At 36.1% G+C, this 23,271-nt stretch overlaps 1 protein-coding gene across 5 annotated transcripts in view; it reads left to right on the top strand.

Annotated features, from left to right (window-relative positions):
• The window catches only part of LOC127848802 (uncharacterized), a 39,682-nt gene extending 16,551 nt beyond the window's left edge, over window positions 1-23,131 (top strand). For 4 of the 5 annotated variants that reach the window (XM_052381434.1, XM_052381435.1, XM_052381433.1 and 1 more), the window contains exon 3: window positions 22,949-23,131. In XM_052381434.1, coding sequence (XP_052237394.1) covers window positions 22,949-23,075 — 127 coding nt within the window. In that variant the 3' untranslated portion in view covers window positions 23,076-23,131. Of the gene's footprint in view, window positions 1-12,605; window positions 12,820-22,948 lie in introns of those variants that run through there. The other variant, XR_008034779.1, reaches the window with a different exon arrangement.
• Window positions 23,132-23,271: the final 140 nt, after the last annotated feature.

Below are 23,271 nucleotides of genomic sequence, written 5' to 3'. Positions count from 1 at the left end.
GTTATCGATCAACAATCTGGAACAAATTGTCAAATTATTACGGACAAGTACAAGAGGTTTTATATTACCTGCAGTATTGCTTTACTTAATTTTGTTTGATTCGAAGTGTCGTTTCTTTCGTAAAATGAAATATTTTTACCTTAACCCATTTATTCCTGGTGGACTCTCCCATCTTTCTAAATTGGATCAATTTATTTCCAAAATTAGGGATGTCTAGTATATTTATTTCTATATTTAGAATATTTCTTACAGAAATTCCTTTAGGCAAACAGCGCAGACCCAGATGAGACGCCGCTTCATGCGACGTCTCATCTGGGTCTACGCTGTTTACAAAGGCCTTTTTTCTAGACGCTAGGCATGAATGGGTTAAATGTGCAGTTAGGAAACCCTAGTATACCTTAACTTATTTAATGCGAGGTTTCCTTTATTTTGAAGAAATTTCGTAATTAATTAAAACATTTGTCGTGCTCTGTGAAAAGGGGTTTTAATGCATGTGCATAAAGCTTCGTACAAGATTAGTCTGTGCAGTTCTCACAGGCTAATCAGGGACGTCACTTTCCGCTTTTATCATACTTTTTTTTCAAGAAAGTCTCTTCTTTGCAAAAATCCATTTAAGGCGGAACGTGTCGTCCCTGATTAGCCTGTGCGGACTGCACAGGCTAATTTGGGACGACACTTTACGCACATACACTAACCCCCCCCCCCCCCCCTTTTCATCGAGCTCGGCTCAAATGTTAAAAAGATGACTTTAAAGTACAAATGTATCAGGCTCCGAGAAACACTCATTATAGAAAGATGATGTGCTTTTTCCCAAGGGCTATTGTGAGATATGTGAACAGGCAGAATTATTAACTTGGCTTTGATTTCTCAGAATAAGACTTTATTGGTTATGAATGAACTTTAATTCAACACTCTCAACTTTGCGATAGCTATGTGTTTGATTTAGACCATTATCGTTTTAAACACTTTTCTTTGAACAAGTTATTCAAACAGGGGAGATAAATAGTACAATGACGATTAGCGCGAGTATAGTCCCTTTGAAAAGATCGTCGCCTTCGATTCTTTTAATTGCTATTCGCTAGTTTTTCGCCATTATTCATACATTTAACATTAAATCTACGGGTTTTTTTGTTTTCATTCAAATTCCCATGACCTCAAATCTAGTGTGTACATATGAATCTTCTTGTGAACCAAGTTTATAAAACAGTGAAAAGTTGTTTTTACTCAGTAATCAGTTTATGGTAGCTATATAAAGTCTAATGGGAAACATATAAACAGTTTTAACATCGCTATCGATATTTGTAAAGGCGGTATGATGAATTGATTTTCGAGGTTTATATCAACAATCATTTTGGCCATCGGATGCTTTTCTGACCTTTTACTGACAAAATAAATTATATCCGATTTTAAGGTCTGCGTTTCGTATTCTCATATTTCACAAAACCTATATGGTAGAACGAACATAAACGAGGAAAATTAAAGAAAAAGAAAAAGACGTACATTTATAGATACCATAATTTAAAAAATAACGACCCAATTATTCCTAGAGGTACCACTATACTGTCGAATGTAAGCGTGTGTTTAATAGAAAAAAAGTATTTCCATGTGTATTATGACTTGACTTGTTTATTGTTCGGAAATATGGTCTGTGCTCTGTGAAAATGGGGTTTAATGCATGTACGTAAAGTGTCGTCCCTGATAAGCCTGTGCAGTCCACACCGTGCAGTCCACACCGTGCAATCCACACCGTGCAGTCCACATCGCACAGGCTTATCAGGGACGACACTTTCCGCCTAAACTTGAGTTTTGCTAAGAAGAGACTATCACTAAACGAACAATACAATAAAAGCGGAAAGTGTCGTCCCTGATTAGCCTGTGCGGACTGCATAGGCTAATCTGGGACGACACTTTACGCACATGCATTAACAGCTGAACCCACAAACAGAAACTAATAAGGGTCAATAATAAACTAATAAGGGTCAATCTTATTCCTATTTTTATACCAGATTTTCTCTTTTTTTCTGACGCCGATCCACCAGTTTATTTTATTCATTTGAATCAAAGTCTGATGGGCCAATGACAGTGACTTTCAAACACTTCATCCGCTTGAGTGTGTATGCAGATGCATAGATTGTTAAACTGTGTTCGTCGACGCCTAAATAAGTGCGCTTATTTCACAATTTACTCATGATTGATGTGCCGTTAAATACATAACATGCTCGAAAGGAAGTGCTGCAACAATTATTTTAATAGTATATAGATTAATTTATGATTGGAACCATAATGATAAGAACATAATTGGCGAAAAAGCGTCGTCATTGTAGGAAATTAACAGTAATTTAACGTTATTGTACCTATAAGAGGCTATAATAGGCGTGGTTTTATATCATTGCAGTGTCACATGATTTGTGGTAATTGAAAATTGTCTCATTAACATCAAATAAACTGAAACACTTGAATGGACGATCATTTAAAATTAAAATACCTTTCAATGCGATTTTTAAAGTTATACAAAAAGTTAAGATAAATCTTAGGCCATTCGATGGTGACAATTATCGGGTTAATCAGAAAGTACTCGGAAATTTCAAACCACAACACAGCAATTCTATTTGCCAACAATTACACATGGGTCATTGTCCGATTCCCGTTTTAACCCATTTATACATAGCGTCTAGAAAAAAAGGCCTTGGCAAACAGCGTAGACCCAGATGAGACACCGCATGATGCGGCATCTCATCTGGGTCTGCACTGTTTGCTTAAAGTAATTTCTGTAAGAAATATTCTAAATATAGAAATAAATATACTAGACATCCCTAGTTTTGGAAATAAATTGATCCAATTTAGAAGGATGGGAGAGTCCACTAGGCATAAATGGGATTACTAAATCCTTGGTGATTTGTAAAATGGTGTATAGTATCGCCATGGGCGTCTGTGTCTGGCTGTCCGTAGTCCGACATTTGTCTCGCAATTGTGTTCCTACACTTTTCAAATAACAAAATTCAAACGTTTTTCCTCGTGATATTGATATGTGGATGTGCCAGTTTTATCACCCTTAATAGTTCAATAACAAAAGTTCAGCCACTGTTTCAACGTGGATATGGCATAATACCCTGCCTTTTGATTATTTAAAAAACAAAATAGGGCATAACTCGACAACTAAAAGAGACTAGTTTGTATTAAAGAAAAAAGTCATTCAACGAAAACTTGATTTATAAATAAAGTCTCATGAAACACATTTTTAAAGTTTTTAATTGCTAAATATATTTGTAAGGACGGAATGATTTTATAACGTAGATTGTTGAGGGTGGTATCCAAAGTTTGTTTTGCAATCGGGTCCTTTTTCTGACGAATTCTTAAATGTCTAATATACGATTTTAAGATCAACGTTTCCTATTATCATATTTCACCGAAAACAATCGGCATAATAAAAATGAACGAGAAAAAATTAAAGAACAATAAATAGACGCATAGTTATATATGAAATACTTAAAAAAAACGACACAATTATTCCTGGCGGTACGCCGATACTGTCTCATTAAAGGGGCCTTTTCACAGATTTTGGCATTTTTTAACTTATTCATTAAATGCTTTATATCGATAAATGTAAACATTGGATCGTAAAAGCTCCAGTAAAAAATCAAGAATAAAATTAAAAAAAGGAAAAGAACATTGCTCGGACCAGGTTTCGAACCAGTGACCCCTGGAGTCCTGCCAGAGTCCTGAAGTAAAAACGCTCTAGCCTACTGAGCTATTCCGCCGAGTACATATATTTGAAGCATTTTATACCTTATATAAGTAATCTTCGTAGTTTCACAAAATTTAACGACAAAAACAGAACTCTCCAAATTATTCAATCGTTTCGCGTTGCAACGCTTTATAATTTTTAGGTTTTAAAATCGTCAAAAGATGCATATAATGGCTATATTAGACCATGGTAAATGTTCAGTATTACTGTTTCCTCACAAATATCATAACTAAAACGAAAATTTGCGAATCTGAAACAACTTTTTTCAATTTTGTCAATTTACCAAAGCGTGAAAAGATCCCTTTAAATCGTGTGTTTTTATAGAAATCAAAAGAATTTGCATGTGCCGTGTGACGTAAAATGTTAATGGCACGAACCCTCGCTCGAGTATACATTCCTTGTACAGCTGTTACTAAGGCTCTAACCCATCCATATTTTGATAGCAGATAATCTCTTTTTCTGAAGACGATCCAACAGCTTATTTTATTCAGTTGATTTGAATTCTGAAGGACCATTGACAGTGAATTTCAAACACTTTATTCGCATGAGTGTGTATGCATATGATCTAAGTGCGCCTATTTTAATATCAAAATTTACTCATGATTGGTTTTGTCGTAAAAGTCATAATATGCTTGATACGGGGTGCTGAATCATTATTTTAACCCATTAAGGCCTAGTGGACTCTCCCATATTTTCAAAAGTTAGGGATGTCTTGTATATTTATTTCTATATTTAGAATATTTCTTACAGAAATTCTTTTAAGCCAACAGTGCAGACCCAGATGAGACAACACCGTTTGCCGAGTCTATTTCTCTAGACGCTAGGCATAAATGGGTTAATAATATGAAAATTAATTCATTATTGTAAAAATAACGTTTAATTACAAATTGGTTGGAAAAGCTTAGTCCTTGTATATCATTAAAATAAATGTAGTGTTAATGTACCTATAATAGGCTACAAGGTGCCCAGGTGCGTAGTTTATACCTATTTAGTGTCACATTATTTGTGGTAATTTAAACTTTTCACATGAACGTTAAATAACCTGAAAAGAAACTTAACACATTCATGCCTAGCGTCCTGAAAAAAGGACATTGCAAACAGCGAAGACCCAGATGAGACGCCGCATAATGCGGCGTCTCATCTGGGTCTGCGCTGTTTGCTTAAAGAAATTTCTGTAAGAAATATTCTAAATATAGAAATAAATATACTAGACATCCCTAATTTTGGAAATAAATTGATCCAACTAAGAAGGATGGGAGAGTCCACTGGGCATAAATGGGTTAATGAACAAAGCGTTGAGACTGAAATGTCTTTAAGGCAATATTTCAAGTTATATAGGCGAATATAAATCATAGTCCAATAAATGGTGACTTTTATCACTATAGACGTCTGTCCGTCTGTCCTACTATTCTTCTACCTGTCCGTAGAGAGAAACTTGTACGGAGGAGTTTTCAGACACTTTTCAACGAACAACATTCTAGATTGCAGGCATTGTTTCTCGTGATATGAATACGTACATGTGCGCTTTAATCATCTTACGTTGAATCACACAATGTGTCCCTGTTTTCCAACATAGAATTCCATAACAACATTTCTTTGGCTTATTTTGTTATTTAATTTTTATAAACATATCTCAAATGGGTTGTTGTTAGCAACTATGAGAGTCCGGGACGAGTGGAGTGTTGTTAGTAACTATGAGAGTCCGAGGCGAGCGGGGTGTTGCTAGCAAATATGAGAGTCCGGGGCGAGTGGGGTGTTGTTAGCAAATATGAGAGTCCGGGACAAGTGGTGTGTTGTTACCAACTATGAATGTCCGGGACGAGTTAGGTGTTGATAGCAACTATGAATGTCTGGGACGAGTTGGGTGTTGTTACCAACAATGAGAGTCCGGGACGAGTTGGGTGTTGTTAGCAACAATGAGAGTCCGCGACGACAGGAGTGTTGCTAGCAACTATGAGAGTTCGGGACGATTGGAGAGTTGTTAGCAACTTTGAGAGTTCGGGACGAGTGGAGAGTTGTTAGCAACTATGAGAGTCCGGGACGAGTGAAGTGTTGTTAGCAACTATGAGAGTCCGGGACGAGTGGGGTGTTGTTAGCAACTATGAGAGTTCGGGACGGGTGGGGTGTTGGTAGCAAAAAGGAGAGTCCGGGACGAGTGGGGTGTTGTTAGCAACTATGAGAGTCCGGGACGAGTGGAGTGTTGTTATCAACTATGAGAGTCCGGGACGAGTGGGGTGTTGTTAGCAACTATGAGAGTCCGAGACGAGTTGGGTGTTGTTAGCAACTATGAGAGTCCGGGACGAGTGGGGTGTTGTTAGCAACTATAAGAGTCCGGGACGAGTGGAGTGTTGTTAGCAACTATGAGAGTCCGGGACGAGTGGGGTGTTGTTAGCAACTATGAGAGTTCGAGACGAGTGGAGTGTTTTTAGCAACTATGAGAGTCCGAGACGAGTGGAGAGTTGTTAGCAACAATATGAGCCCGGGACGAGTGGGGTGTTGGTAGCAACTATGAGAGTCCGGGACGAGTGGAGCGTTGTTAGCAACTATGAGAGTCCGGGACGAGAGGAGTGTTGTTAGCAACTATGAGAGTCCGGGACGAGTGGAGTATTGTTAGCAACTATGAGAGTTCGGGACGAGTGAATTGTTGTTAGCAACTGTGAATGTCCGGGACGAGTGGAGTGTTGATAGCAACTATGAGAGTCCGGGACGAGTGGAGAGTTGTAAGCAAATATGAGAGTCCGGGACGAGTGGAGTGTTGTAAGCAACTATGAGAGTCCGGGACGAGTGGGGTGTTAGTAGCAACTATGAGAGTCCGGTACGAGTGGGGTGTTGTTAGCAACTATGAGAGTCCGGGACGAGTGGAGTGTTGTTAGCAACTATGAGAGTCCGGGACGAGTGGGGTGTTGTTAGCAACTATGGGAGTCCGGGACGAGTGGGGTGTTGTTAACAACTATGAGAGTCCGGGACGAGTGGAGTGTTGTTAGCAACTATGAATGTCCGGAACGAGTGGGGTGTTGTTAGCAACTATGAGAGTCCGGGACGAGTGGAGTGTTGTTAGCAACTATGAATGTCCGGGACGAATGGGGTGTTGTTAGCAACTATGAGAGTCCGGGACGAGTGGGGTGTTGTTAGCAACTATGATAGTCCGGGACGAGTGGAGTGTTGTTAGCAACTATGAGAGTCCGGGACGAGTGGGGTGTTGTTAGCAACTATGGGAGTCCGGGACGAGTGGGGTGTTGTTAACAACTATGAGAGTCCGGGACGAGTGGAGTGTTGTTAGCAACTATGAATGTCCGGAACGAGTGGGGTGTTGTTAGCAACTATGAGAGTCCGGGACGAGTGGAGTGTTGTTAGCAACTATGATAGTCCGGGACGAGTGGAGTGTTGTTAGCAACTTTGAATGTCCAAGACGAGTTGGGTGTTGTTAGCAACTATGAATGTCCGGGACGAGTCGGGACGAGCACAGGCTTATCAGGGAAGACACCTTTCGCCAGAACTTGATTTTTTGCTAAGAAGAAACTTTCTTTAAACAAAAAAGATCTTAAAAGCGGGAACTTTAAGCTCATGCATTAAACCCCCTTTCCACAGACCATGGCTCAAATGCACAAGTACCTGGTGCTTTTCACTATGGCGACTTCTACACCACTGATATGAGAAGCGCTTAAAGTAGTTGTCATACAACGACACCGAAATTCAATCTACTAAGATAATCATCAATATTAGATATACTGTAATGTTTGTTCGGCTTAAAATACCTATTAAGATCGGCTATTCAATCGCGGGTGCGATATCTCATAAATAGGTAGATTAAGTGAATCAGCCTGGTATTTAAGTGCATTTAGATAAGTAAATGATTGGTCGTCGATACGCGTTTTAGTTTTTTCCATGTAAATATATTTTTTATTCATGTTAAGGTACTTTAAAGTTGGTGATAAAAGGGTTGGAAATTCGCTCCGTGTGTGTTTATGTGCAAACAAATGGATAAGGATTTAGTCCGGGTTTTAATGAAGAAAAAGCACTTTAAACTGGTGCATTTAAAATATTATTGAAGTGGTTTAAATTTTCAACTTGTTTGTCATATTAAACACGTACTTTAGCTGTCTGCCATAGTGTATAGTGTAACGGAACATTTTAACGCAATCGCTCGGCTGAAAATGAGTTCAACTGTGTTGTAATGATTAAACAGAGTCATTACAATGTGAAGTAAATTCGATTATTAATTATGTCATTTATCATATTTTACTTTATGTTCACTTATAATTGATGAAATAATGACGATTCATTCTAAAAAAAATATTTATATTGCCGCTTATAGCTCGTAGGGTCATAGAGTTGTCATTTTATTATCTTAAATATAACACCATAAAATAACTCAAAATTTTGTTAATGCTTATTAACCATATTAAAGAAAAGGTACAATATATGCTTAATCCATGGGTGGAAACATGAAAAAAATGGTGTTGCTTTTTCTTCACGCTATTTGCTATTTGTTTTTTAACATGTCCCAATTACGTACCCTTCTTGCGTTCGTTCCACTTCTTTTATATCGTTCATGAAACTGCTTGTTTTTGTTCTTCATATCAATCGAAGTCTCACTAGTGACATTTTAAATGAAAAAGTAATATTTACTCGGAGCAAATAAATACTTGAAATTTAATAAACTTTCATTTAGTAAATTCGTAATGTATTTGAGACAGTGAGCCTTCCAAGCGGCCTATTTTCATTTGGATTAAATGTATGCGGAGTATTGTGTCAATTCGTTGTATTCAATCGCTTTATCTGAATGACTGGATGTTAAAAACATAAAATAATATGTTTATCTTTCTGTTTACGGCATTTTAGTTTGTGAAAGTTCATTATAGAAGGAAGATGTTCGCGTTTTGTTAAAAGCCCCAATGTCTACTCTTCTGTTGTACCAAATGCAGACCAAGATCTGTAAAGTAGTTTTATTTGTACCCGATAATTTTGCACCAATGTCACCTCGCCGAGTTCATAAAAAATAGCCCTTGTAATAGCGCTTTGATTTATGTTCTAGGAGATGTTAACTATCAAATATTAACCTCGTGTCTAGATAACTTACAATGGAACTCTTGATAATCTAGAGTCTGAATAACAGGCGAAACAACGCAAAACAATGGCCCGTAATTGCTTAGCAAATATTCTGTTCCGGTGTTGTTTCTGCATGGATGCATAATAAGCATTGAACAGGAGTGTTCCGCATAATGGGTTCGGAAGTGTCTGTGTAGATATGCTCAAAACTATAGACCATAAATTGTCGCGATTTTTGTGAACGAGAGTCGAATTAACAAAGTGGGGGACGATGTCTGCATATTTTCTATACCTGCTGAGAAAATGATAACTAATGAGTTTACCTATTTGTGTGTGTTTTTTATAAACATTGGTACATAGTCATACGACCGGATTAGCTAAAAGCTATATTTTGTTCTTTTATTTCGTTAATGTTTTTAAGAAATCTTAAGTTTAGATACTTCATAAAAGGAGAAAAGTATAACGCTATATTAGGAAAAACAAAATATTATTGGTTAAGTGTATTTTCCAACGGATGGCAAATGATGGATAGCAATTAATGTGCAAGGTTTACCTACCAGAGGATATCAAGTTGCACTGCATCGAAATGTTTGGACATTTCGAGAGCACTTCGATAGGAAAAAGATAAAATACCTGAATCGTCAGTGCGAAACGTTATGAACAACATAATAATATAATGGGAACGACATAAAACGTGATCGATCGCTGTTGATACGCGATAGTTACGTTGAAGAGTAGACACCCATGAGAATATATTTGGGCTATTTCCAGACTACTTTAAATGACTGGACCAAAATCTCATAACTTATTCATGTGAAGGGTGAGGAATGCATTAAGGAATTGATAAACTTTTACAACTTTCTACATGGGACAAAGAAGTTCAGGCAGAAAGTGCGAATCGTCCATTCATAGAATCGACTGAATAACGAAAGTTACGGGTGGTAAAATCTCGATTTATACCGAGATGGTTGAATAAAGTTACGGAGAACTAGTTGTTCAAAAGGTGATCAATAAACAAATAATTGGATAAAAACAGAGCGATAATATATATGAAGAAACAGAAACCAGTTTATTGAAATGGAATCATAAAATTTTGTTAAATTGTTAAATTGAAGAAACTTCTGGCAAATATCGTGACGATGAAATGCAGTTCCGTTGTACACCCAGCGACTAATTGAGATAAACCAGTTTGTTGACTACAGAAGGAATTAATATTATAAGACAGCATGCTGGTGACTTTAATAAAACGAGGTTGTTCACAAATTTGGGATATTAAGGAGATCTTTTTTTAAATGTACAATTGATAGAAAAAAATATTTATATAAGGCATCAATTCATAAAAGGGATCAATAGAAGTACTTGAAACTTTTCTAGAAAATAGAAAAACAAACGATATGCAGCCAAGTGTGATTATCAAGTCACTCGGGACCACTTTGGGCCGCTGTAATACGGATCCGCTTCCGGAGCTGCGGTCCACTTCCGATAACCATGCTTCAACATATAACAGTGACACTGGGTCTTGTTCGTTCGACGAACGACGGGTGCCTTCGCCGACGGACGACGGAATGTTACCGGAAATTACGTACGGACTTGCGCCAAGGATGGCGTGGATGTTTAGGTAACATAGTCATACATAATCTCAAAGCTGGTCATTACTAGTTGAAGACATCGCCATAAAGCCAATATATGAAAGAAGTTTAACAATGTTCATTCATAATAATTACTGTATTGTACATGCGCATTCATTGACTTTTTGCATTGGTATTCAGATTTTGGTTTGCAAAATCGTTGCATATGTGTATTCCAATAAAAAAATCGACATATTATTATTGCTTAAGAAGTCTCCGCTCTAATGACATTATTGCGTGAAAAGTAACTTATTTGTGTGCACCGTTCATCCCGTACACACATTATGTGCAAAGTATATTTTTTTAGAAAGCTTATTTCACGATGAATATATTTTTAAACGGATCATTTTTAATCAGTTTATTCCTTTAGATAAATTTTTTTGACTATGAACCCATTTAGCATTCGATTTTAATTGTATTTTCTAACATGTATCATTTCGACTTTTTATTTACAAATTGGAATACCCGGTTTGAACAGAGGTCGTATTACAGAAGCATCTTAAGTTTAAAAAAATCCTTAACTTGGGAAATTGTTTCATTTTCTATTGCAATAGTTTGGCATCAATAATTTCATCAAAATAACATCATTATGTCAATGTTATTATATGAATACCAAAAGAAACATGAGATTCCTTTTAATTAGGAGCCCATACACCAAGCACGTTCTTAGACAGTTCGACCACGTTCTGAAGAAAATGCAGAACGGGATGTGAACTTGCTTGAACGTGTAGTTTTGGTCAGAAAAAAAATCAAGAATATTATTGAATGACGTTCATACACAGTTCGCGCTACGTGCAGCTCGTTCCTATTCCGTCCTATCCCGTTGCCAGTCCAGTCCATTGTCCCCGTTGGTATACCGTTTCCAGTCATACCGAGCCCGTCCTCAGCCAGTACGATCACGTTCGTACGCAGTTCTTCTATATTCGTTGTGCAGTGGTAACTCGTTAAAAGGCAGTTCTCACTCCGTCCTACTACGTTCTTAGTACGTTTAGGACGTAGTTGCAGCCACGTTCTGCACGGCGATTATAAAACCGAGTACGTTCATGCCAATTCTCTTTCCACGCTTTGAGCCGACCAGACGTACATTTGTAATGCCTCCAAGAAATAATTCCGCCAAATTGGCAGTGCGGCTAAAGGCTTTCGCAAATATTTAAAAAAAAAAATCAAATTTAACCAATTTCTCACCCAACAAGTTCTGTGTCGTCTCCGCCTTCTAGCTCGGCCCAACAAAACATTTTATTGCTGCTCTGCTTCTAACATAAATTGCACGAAGCCAACATTTAAAAACTTTACAGCTCCAAGATTGTCCATGTTTCAACTAAATATCACAAATGATGAATTTTGAGACAACGACCGCTAATTATATGCACATTTTCTGAACGTATTATATTTACGGTTTGAACGTTGTAACAACTGCATCAATTCGAACGAGTACAACGTACTTGGAACCTACTGCGAACTCCTTCAAACGAGTGCAACGTACTAAGAACTTACTGAGAACTTATAGAACGTATTGCAAACGTTGTAAGAACTTATCTTTTAGTTTATATTTATTTACACGAAACAAGATCGTACTTGAGACGTAGTGCGGACGGGGTCGGTCTTTCTGAGAACGGATTGAACGGACTTGAAACGGACTCGATCGGTGTGGCATCGTACAGGTAATTTCAGTCCGATCGCTCTACGTTCTGGCACGTTCCTAACCCGACCTTAGTACGACCTGTCCGTTCTCAGTACGTCCATTCCGTTTCCAGTACGTTGTTATTACGTTTAATTGTAGAACGGGATGATCGAAAGAAAGTTTAGAGTAGGCTCAAAGTTCTGACACACCTATCCCGTTCAACCCCGTTCTAGGCCGTCCACTAAGTTCGAAAAGAGTTCGTAACACGTTGCTACTACGATCACTCCGTTCTCACACAGTTCGAGCCCGTTAAGTCAATTTTTCAGAACGTACTTCGAGTGCATCGAGTGCATCGGAGGTATTATCTAGTAAAGAAATACAAAACATTGTAATTTTGAACTTAAGTGAAATTATTTAAGAAATGACTTAAGATGTTTCTGGAATACCACCCCATGTCTACTTACAGGTAACACTTCAACTGTTCATAAACACTGTTAATTGGTTGAGTAAAGTTGTCTTTTCCTTTTTTATATACTTTTACATTAAAACGTCACGACGCTGCATAAAATTACGCCGATAACGACGGTTCGTTAAATAACGTCATGACGTAAAATGACGCTAGTAACGCTGCAACGGCATGGTCGTTGGTTAACTTACAAGCCGATCTTTATTCAACAAAACTTGGAATAAAAAAGTAAAAAAACGGAAGAAAGCATGTAATATTCCAGTCAAGCACGTACAAATATGGCATATCGTCTTAATTTGCCAGATATGAGGTAATGTTTATTGTTCTTTTATTTCAATTTCTTCTGCTTATTCACGCCTCTGTTAGTAATTTCAGCTTTCCTCTGCCTTATTTTTTTATTTTGACTTAGGTTTATTTGGTAGTTTATCAATATATTAAAGTTTCAAACAAATTTCAATTGTTGTATTAAGGGTTGTTTTAAGAATTGATTAAAAAGATTTGTGTTAGTCTGTATAACTTTCCAAAGACCAGCGGCTTTTCTAATCAATAGTTTTTTGCAAACGGTTGTTTTTTAAAGCAATTAAACTCATCATAAGTTAACCTTTTCCCATTCAGAAGCATGGTGAAAAATGGCTATGGGCAAACAGCATAAAACCAGAACAGCCTGCGAGTTACTCGCAGTCTGTTCAGGTGTTATGCTGTTTGCTGCTCATCAGTATCTTTGGGTTGGAAATGAAACCTTTTAAACTTGAATCTAGTAAGTAAGGTCTTAAATTTAATGTAACTTTTTAAGGGACTGCAAATGCGTCAAAATACGTATCTAAGTGTCCAATGCCGACAATTGTTAGGAAAGCACAAACAAAATCAACTGAAGAATCAAAACCATGTAAAGCGAAAAAAGTGTGTGTTTGCATTTACCCGACCGTCTTCACGTTAGTGAAATGTCCCTTAAAACAGTTTGTATTACAGGTTGAGTTTTCGAGAAAAAAAGGTTAAAATCGATCAAAATCACTAAATTTAACGTTTAAATTGCGATAAATTGTTGGTACGTTCTATTGTTTTTACACAAAAAATATGTTACTTTAAGTCACAAAAATATAATCAAAACCGTAAAGAGAGAGTGTGAAGATGCCTGTTTGTCTTCGCGCATTCTATTTTGAATTGCACAAAAAATTCAATCGCCCGTCCTCCTTTATTAACTATGTTATGGGAAACAAAGAACATTTTATTGTTGGCCTATTAACAAAAAAGTAACTTTCCAATGTTAGCTCAACTAGATATATCGATATAAACTTTAAACAATAGGTTAAATGATCGCGTGGTCGAATTTCAAATATTTACTAATACATTCAATGACTGATAATTGATTTTCGTGAAAACTCAAAACGCGTTTTACATATTGTTTACGAGAGTGTAATTATGGAAGTGTTTTCGGGTTTTATTTTCATTTATTATGTCTGATCTCTTTGAAAAATCAAATCGCGCATCAGTTGCGTAGAGTCTTTGTATGATTAAACTTTCAAATTGTGTTCACTGATGTTCTTCCTTCAAGTGCTAAAAGGGTGATATCGTTCTAGCCAACACGCAAAGGAAATCTGGGATTTGCAACAAAATGCCGTTCCTGTGAGTATAATTTCGAAAATGTGACGAATGGTTCTTACCAATCATAGGGGTGGGGGTCAATGCGCAAGAGGTTTCGTTTTTTTTTATTCATATTTCCCTCCGAGACTCTTTCTGTTGTAACAATGTCTTAACTTCTACTTGTAAAATAACGCCCGTGATGTACTTGAGTGTATTTCATTCAAACATCGAGTTGCAATTTAATCAAATCGGCACTTAATCAATTTTATCCAAAATTATTTTTTCGTAAAAGATAAAAAAAAGATATGCATGTGTCTTTCTCAATATATAAATAATATTGTGTCCCTAAATATAAAACATAATTCCTGGCATGTCAATTATGTTATCTTTACGTTCACGTAAATTCCTCACGTTAGCAAACACGCAAGTTCCTTATATTATCGTACACATAAATTCATTACCTTACCGTAAACGTATTAATACACCTAACAAACGTGTGCGACCATGCTTTACCTTACCGTCCATGTCAATACCAAACCACTTATGGTAGAAAAAGGCGAAGTTTGTGATTTTTTAAGTTGTAAATACATGTGTACTTTTGTTTAAAAAAAGATTAACAAAAAACATATGCATGTTTGATTAAATCTAAACGAACGGCTTTGTGTTGAGGGTTTATTTAAATCATTATGACTTAAATCGACCGCAAAAGAAGTAAACATGAAGCTTTCCTCTTCGTTTTTATCTGATCCACGTAGCATCGTGTGGGGCTATGCACGCAATCAGTGTTGTTGACAGAACGCACTGGAAAGACTTACAAAGAGGCGTGTAGGCCTCACGTGGCTGAGACTTTGTGTTTGAAAAGAAACTGTTTTTACTTTGCATGTAGGCCATACTGGAAAGTCAAAAGTAGGAGGCTCCAATTTTGTGTCTCAAAAACTATAACGACTATCGTTACAGTTGTTGGAAGACTGTTGGACAATTTTCATGCGAAATATTTCATGATCATCAATATAATTAAAACATATATCCCGTCTATGTAAAATATTTCACGTTTTGACAGAACGGCAGAATGTTGAACTTTTAAATAAAGGTGGTTCAATGATATAAAGTAGATTTATTTTAGCGCAAGGTCTGTGTTGAAATATATTACATCCGTTCTTGTATTTTAATGAAACTTTTTCGCGTTAAAACAGTAATAAAACGAACAATTTTAGTCAATATATTTCATCGCAGTGAAGAAGCCAATACAATTTTCGCATGAATGTATACATGTTTTATGTTATATTTTGGGAGGTTTTCAATTTACTTTTTATATAGTCGAATTTTCAATGTAACGGCAGCGAAAAAACAGCAATTAGAGAGCCATGGAATGTGGAAGATATTCTTCCCTATATTATTATTTGGATTCCAATTAAAGCACGCATATAAAAGTTTATGGTACATTATTTGCATACACTATATTCTACTTTTGCATTTGATTATTTTACTGAATATTCTTGATTATTTTGTGGTATAACAATTGTTGGATTAATTATTTTGTAGAAGACTATGTAACATATTAAAAAGAACAAAACAGAACTTCAAAATTTCAGAACTGTCATTCATGCTAAGGGAAATAACTCTCTTTTAATAATTGCACGTGTGTATTGTGCGGCTAGTGTAATATAGAGTAACGTTATTTGTGTTTGTTCAATCTCCACGCAGAGTTGTCGTCCCATGCCTTCACAAACAATCCCTGCCACCAGCTTTGGTAGGTTCTTTTGTTTAAAAATTATATTATGAAAAGAAGTATAATGTTCTTCTATATTTTAAAAATAGTGTATAGGTTTAGGTTCATAATGAAAAACATACATGACCTTAATTTAAGAAAAAGGAAAAATAACAATGGGACCGTCCATTAAGTATGTCACGCTCCAGGAGGGTGGGAGGGGGTGTAAGAAAGTGTGACAGTTTGTGACGTGGGGGAGGGGGGTCAGGCCATGTGTGATGTCACACATTTATTTTAAAAAAGTATGTCTATTATTTTTATAATTTCTTTATTAGAATCTACAAATAATTTTCAAAAAAGTAATACATTTGAATTAGTTTTATGTCAAAATAAGACGAATTGCGTATCTCCTGAATGTGTTGTTCGAACTTTTAATAGGCACCTTGGCTGGGCCGGCTTATTCAATAGGCACAAGCTCCACGGAGATTTCATTAGTAAATACGACGAAATAATTTATTGGACTGTTCCATTTTTAATTAGTAAAGGGTTGAAAGCAAATCTTAATTATAATTTCTTTTTTATTAGAGGTTAACAAATGGATAAATATTCATACTGCCCACCGTAAATACTTTACAGTCATAAAAGCCTGTAATGTGAAAGTTCTTTTAAGTGAAATTTTAATATGGTTTAATAGTTAATTGTGTTTTAGATTAAATTTGAAATAGGTATTAATTTAAATAAAATATGTTCGAAAGTGTGAGTTTGTGACGTACTTTAAGGGGGGGTCTAAGATTTTGTGACAGTTTGTGTGACAGGGAGAAGGGGGGGGGAGGGTAAAATTGTTTTTTTTTAAGCGTGACATACTTTATGGACGGTCCCCTGAACGGGAAAATGATTGTCCCACGTAGCTCGGCTATCATCTCGTGGTTGGTTATGAAAGCAAGTATTTGATCCAGCTATGCTGTTTCCAGTCAAAGCTCTGTACGGAGGTGATTGTTGTGTTCATGTCAGAACAAAAGGTCGTAACCTGAGTAAGGTCGGGACTTAAATGGGATTAGGCCATAGAAAACTGCGTGTTGGTATTGCCAAACGAAGACCACAAAATATGTGATCACATATAGTGAACATTTCTACTTGTAGGACTTTTTAGTTTCGGATTTGTTCGAGCAACTATAGATTGTCTAACATTTTATTTTTGACGCATTGCTTCTCGTAAAAAAATGATAAAACACAAACTACCGCAATACTATGCGATTTCGAATCCAAAATTAGTGTGTACGTTGACATTATATCGTACATACATTATATTGTTATATCCCCATTTACTTGCAGGATATGTCATTTGTTCATCTAGATTTTTGTCTAACAAATTGAACCTCTTATCGGTAATTCGATGTATTAATTGATTCTATGGAATTGCCGTTCCATGTGTGTTGCTTGATGTTGTTACTAAGTATATGATGCAAGCTCAGTCTTGTTCATATATTGCATTATATGGTTTACATATTTTAATCCTTACGTGAGCAGCGGTTCAAGCAGCGGTTCTATTTGTTGTTGGTGATGATGTTGTTTATATCTTTTGTGTATGTTTTGTGTTTTGTTGCTTTGCTGCGTCGAATGTCGTACAATATGTGCTAGTTGCAGTTGTTTTGCTTTTAACGGAGGTGGCTTGTCCTTTGAATTAAGATAAATGATTCGATTCGTTTAAAAAAGTTTTTAACCATTTTTCAACAATCGACGCACAAAGAAATATTTAATGCTGGCCAAAATGTAATACGATTATATTATGTTTAACCTCAATGGCTATTTTAATTGTATTGATTTTATGAAAACAATAAGTTTGTAAACTCTCAGAAAGTTAATGGATTAAATTCGCCTTTAGTGTGTAAGAACCCTTGATTTTGTCTCGGATTGTATTTCTTTGATGCGATGGTATCATACGGATATTCACATACATTCTATCGAGTCATGTTTGCTATGAATGACAACTTCTGAAAAAATGAAAAATTTCAAAATAATATTATAATTTCACAATAATATTGTGGATTTTATATATAGATCAATTATTATTCAATATCTTTGAAGTTATTGAAATGTTGATATCTTACAACATTGTGTGTGTGTGTGCTTGTCGATTAAGATTGTGTTCATATTGAAATTGAAGTTTGACCTGCATAACGATTGAAATGCTAAACTGCATAATTCAAAGAATAATAAAATAAAACTACTTAAACTTTCGACAAATGGACCGTGCTCTGTGAAAAAAGGGTTTAATGCATTTGCATTTGCACGACACTTTACGCCGTAACTAGATTTTTGCTAAACAGAAACTTTCTTTAAACAGAAAATATCATGAAGCGGAGAATGTCGTCCCTGATTAGCCTTTGCGGACTGCACAGGCTAATCTGAGATGGCACTTTACGCACATGCATTAAAACCTCTTTTCAAAGAGCACGGCCCATATTATCATATCTCAGTGGGGTTATTTCGTCTCATGTTCACACCATATATGCGATATATTCGTGTTCGTTGGGGGATGTTTTCGTGTTGTAGCGGTAATAATTACAAAAATGCACTTATGGATATTAACATGACTTATCTATATAAAAAACAGCTTATTACCAAATGCAAATATTTACGATTATTGGTAAATGTTAAACCAACGTTTGTGACACATACGGACAATTGTTTGTCTACGTGTTTTCATCGCTTAACAATACGAGACATTGACAAACTTTAAAAGAATGACAGAGGTTGCAAACAGTATTTTATCAAATGACAGTCTTTGTTGACAAACTGTTTAGGAATCATGTAAACCGTCTGCATGCCGAAGAATAGTCGGTAATGTAAAATGTGAAATACGTAGATACACAAAGACCTGTATTTGAACGTTCTAAATTATATCTTAAGTGGAATTAATTTATCTTACAATAACGCCACCGTTTCTACATCTTGAAAAGAACATAATTCATATCTTTACGACGCTTGTCCTCGAGATTCTATAGATGCGAAAGTGTTTATTACTGCTAATGTCGCAGTTCTTAATGTTTTATATTATAGACGGCGGATATTAAATAAACACCAGGGATCGTGGCTTAATGATGCCGGAGGTCGCCAGTGAAGATTCGAAATCAATGGCGCTTCTGAATGGAAAGTTATAACCATGTAACTAAATGGATATTAAGTATTCAGAATTCCGCCTCGTTACAATCGGTTGGCTGGATCGGTTAAGACTCACTGATATACCGGTTAAATTCCACTTGATCGATTTATTTTATAAGTTGAAAGACACTATATAAATGCGAGTGGTGGTGAATCCAGATATGAAGAGATCTTTCACATATCACGGTGGAGAGAGCATGGATGTTAAGTTGGACTTGTCCACCCCAAGGTTATGAAAACATTTTTTTTATTTATTTTATTTCCATCGTTCTGAAGTTTACTTATTTTTTTAACGTCATATTGATCTAGTAATCGTTTTGTTTTATTTTATTTCATTGCATTTCTTTTTAATTACAAATCATTCGATAGGGTTGGTTTGCATGAGCTTGCATATGATTGCAACGTATTGCATTTAATGTTGTGTCATTCCATCTGGGGGGGTGTTGTTTTTGTGTGTTGTTTCTGTTGTTGTTGTTTGTGTTGTTGTTCTTATGGTCGTTGTTGTTTGCTGTTGTGTTTGTTTGTTGTGTGTTGTTGTTGTTGTTGTTTTGGGGGCAAATGCTTGCCTACCGTACTTAGACAGTTAGTTGTAGTCATTAAAGGTCGTTTGTTATCGCAAATATTGTGTCAGTCTTTATCTAAACAACGCGCAGTTGTTGTTGCTTGGCTTGTCGAAGTTCAATTACTGATGACTGATGACTTGCTGTTATTTTATAGTCGTGTTGGTGTTTTGCCATCACATCTTTTTAGTGTAATTGGTAATTTGGTTAGATTTGTTGTTGTTGTTGTTGTTATTATTATTATTGTTGGTTCTGTTTTGTTCTTGCTTGAACAGTTAATAAATGCTTTACTCGTATGGAGCTTCTAACGTCGCTGTTGTTTCACCGTGTTGCGCATATTTGCCAATATTTGTATTCTTTTTTTAGCTGTTGTTGTTTATGCAATATCCATTGCTTTCATGTTTATGTTTTATAATCATATCCGGATTCACTTGGGGTCGGAAAAGGTATTCTGGGCCATTATTCACAAAGATATGCTCAAGTAAAACCTTCTAAATTTCCTTACAATTCATACAATATTCTTTAAGTTTCTGGCTATGTTTTTACATGTATATGTTTGAGACATGTTACTGTTGCTACAGTGCAGTCATTAATGCTTTAACCTTTAAAAAGCCAAAAAAAACGACAACATCAAATTTCTCACAAAACACTTGATCTTAAAATTTCCCTTATATACTACTTGAGTTAATATTTCTTCTAAGGAGCTTTGTGAATGTGGACCTTGCTCAAATGAGCCTTGTTTTGAGAAAACTGGGCTTAAGGCATGTACGTAAAGTGTCGTCCCAGATTAGCCTGTGCAGTCCGCACAGGCTAATCAGGGACGACACTTTCCGCTTTTATGGTATTTTTCGTTTAAGAGAAGTCTCGTCTACACGAACATCCAGTTAAAGCGGAAAGTGTCGTCCCTGATAAGCCTGTGCGGACTGCACAGGCTAATCTGGGACGAAAATTTACGCACATGCATTAAGCCCAGTTTTCCCAGAACGCAACGCATATTATCTAGTATTATTGCTATATTGTAGTAATCAAACTGAACTATATACACCGTTTGGTCGAAGGCAAGATTCATTCACGCTATTAACTCTAAATGATTTGTGATAATTATTTTCAGTCAGTTCAGTCCGTTTCGTAATCTAATTAATGCTTGATTAAGTTTTCTAGACATCAAATTTGAATACTTTAAGTGTGTCAATAACAATTTTTATGTTAATGAAAATTAGTTTTTAGATATTAATGAATAATTTAGTCAGTGCATGATAATGATTCCGATACAGTGCATAGGATTAATCAATACTGAGATATCTAGCAGGTTCCCTGTTTACAAATACAGCACCTCACTAGATCAACGTGTGTCGTTACAGTGGCATTGAATGAACTGCATGTACGTACTTTACATAATGATTTATTTACACAGTTAACGTTTCTCTTTTATCTCGAAATTCTAATGGTGTATCTTAAAAGGTAGTTAATGATTATTTTTTTTTGCTTTTTGCTTGACAATTACCAAATATTTAGTGCCACAATATCTGTCCGCCCTTTTTAAATATTCATTAACCAGTATGCAAATTTTTTAGCTCCAAGTATTTATTAATAGACATATATTTTAATCGACTTGCTATTATGTCAAGTGTACGTAATGTGTATTTATCAGTTTATACCTACCATCGCTTTTGTTAAAAAAAACATTAAAAGGCTTTTACTAAAAAAGTTTCGTTTATATACAACTTAAGTGCTTTCATAGGTTAAGAATGTATTAAACCTCGATTTCAACGCTTTTCCCATTTCCTTTCAGCGCAAGTTCCTGCATTTAATAAACCAGTCATCTTAAGTCGACTGCCGGAATTCCGCGTAATTAATACCTGGACATTCCGGTACAAACGACGCACTTTCAAATTAACTACTTGCCATAAACGGATATCTTTGACACGCGATTTTTGATTATACAATTATGCAATCAATATTTCATAAATAGTTTGCGGAGCAGACAACGGGAGACTTTTCATGGATCGCCCATAGTGCTCATTGTAAATTGGCTACATATTGATTGAATCCACCAAAACCTCGTTAATGTCTCGCAAACTCCCGGTGTTGGAAACAAATATTAGTTTTATAATTGCTTAATCCACAATTCAGTGCCTTTATTGTTATTAATTATCTTAATATAGCACTCACAACCTCCTGCGAGTTTTTCTTTTTCAACATCTTTATTAATTCTAGTTTGATTGTGGATAAAAAGGCGGAGGCTTATTGATACTATCTAGGGTCAATTTCCTGGACAATAAACCAGGTCTTTCGTGAAAGTTAAATCTAACCAACATGAGTATGGATCAAATTTCCGACCTTCGGACCCATTTGTTGTTTACCAATAGTATATGGTAGCATGGTCAGTTTTCCAACGCTCATGTTATTTTAAATAGTCTACGGTCAAACATCGGCCCAACCTATTAAAATGAGTTGTTGCAGATCTTCGTATTTGTGAAAAAATATCATTAAGTAAATACTTAAAAAACTGTAATATTTCGATTATTTTTATTCATTATGATAACAGAAAAAAAGTATTTGCCTGCCCTGAGGATTAAACCCGAGACACCTATAAGCAAAAGCAGGCTTGTGGATTAAGAGCGTAGTGAAGACTATTTATAGCCAATACACGGTTTTGCTACCTTAACGATCCCAAGTGTAACAGACGCATTATAATTTTTAGATTTCGATTGATTACCATCAATAAGCGAACGTTATATTTTTAAACATGTTTCTTTGTCAGGATGGTATTTTTTTATTGTTGGAATAAAATGCATACATTATTTTTTGAATCCATGACATTTTTTTTCATTTCGACAAACTGTGAACACATCCGTTAAACGAGTTTCTAAGTTTAAAGCCTTTACGGTGAAGTCTTCTATTTCATCATTAAGGACAAACATTTTGTCCCAAAACGTTAACCGTGTTTAATTTAACCATCAATTAAAACTATGAATAACTTCTACATCTCAAGATTGCACACCCTATCATTTATACAATTATGCAAATCTCTGCAACTTCTATGTTGGAAATTCAAGTTGGGTTTCATAGAAAGTGGGTCACATTACATTGCTGTTATTTACATAATTAATTTGCGTTAACGTTTCGCGCAAGATAGATATAAACTCACTTAATAATTTCACCACTCCATACGCAGGCTGATTGACCTTTTATATTTAACCAGCGGCCGTTTCTAATATAGTAATGACAAGTTAATTGAGCCGTTTTCAGTGGAAAACTGGCCTTAACGCATGCGCGTTAAGTGTCGACACATGCTTATTTTTCCATTAAATCAAGTCTATGTATTTTCGAACATCCAGTTAAGGCGGAAACTGTGTACCCAGATTGGCACATACATTGTGGTCAGTTTTCTCAGGACGAGCCTTAATAAGTTATTTCATTTGCAGACTGGCCGAGCGGACTGGGATCGGCTCTCGGAGCGCCCGGGTGCGTCGTGGGCGGAGAACGAGCAGGAAGCGTTCCAGCACCACGCCGAGTACCTCAAGCGCTTGTCCAAGCTCCGCGAGGAGCTGATCATGCAGGAGCAGAACAATCTCGCGAACGCTTTGGATCGACTGCGCATGCGCTCTTATGGTATGATTGACTGGAGTCACATTTTATTTGCATAAGAATTACTTAAAATTACCTATGCTTAGCAAAGTTTACTAAAATATAGTAAGATGTATTAAAAAGTCAAGATTGTCTTCGATCATAACGATAGCACAAAAGT

The sequence above is a fragment of the Dreissena polymorpha genome, chromosome 10 (assembly GCF_020536995.1).
Source record: "Dreissena polymorpha isolate Duluth1 chromosome 10, UMN_Dpol_1.0, whole genome shotgun sequence".
Taxonomy (NCBI): Eukaryota; Metazoa; Mollusca; class Bivalvia; order Myida; family Dreissenidae; genus Dreissena; species Dreissena polymorpha.
This window is presented reverse-complemented; position numbering and strand designations above follow the sequence as displayed.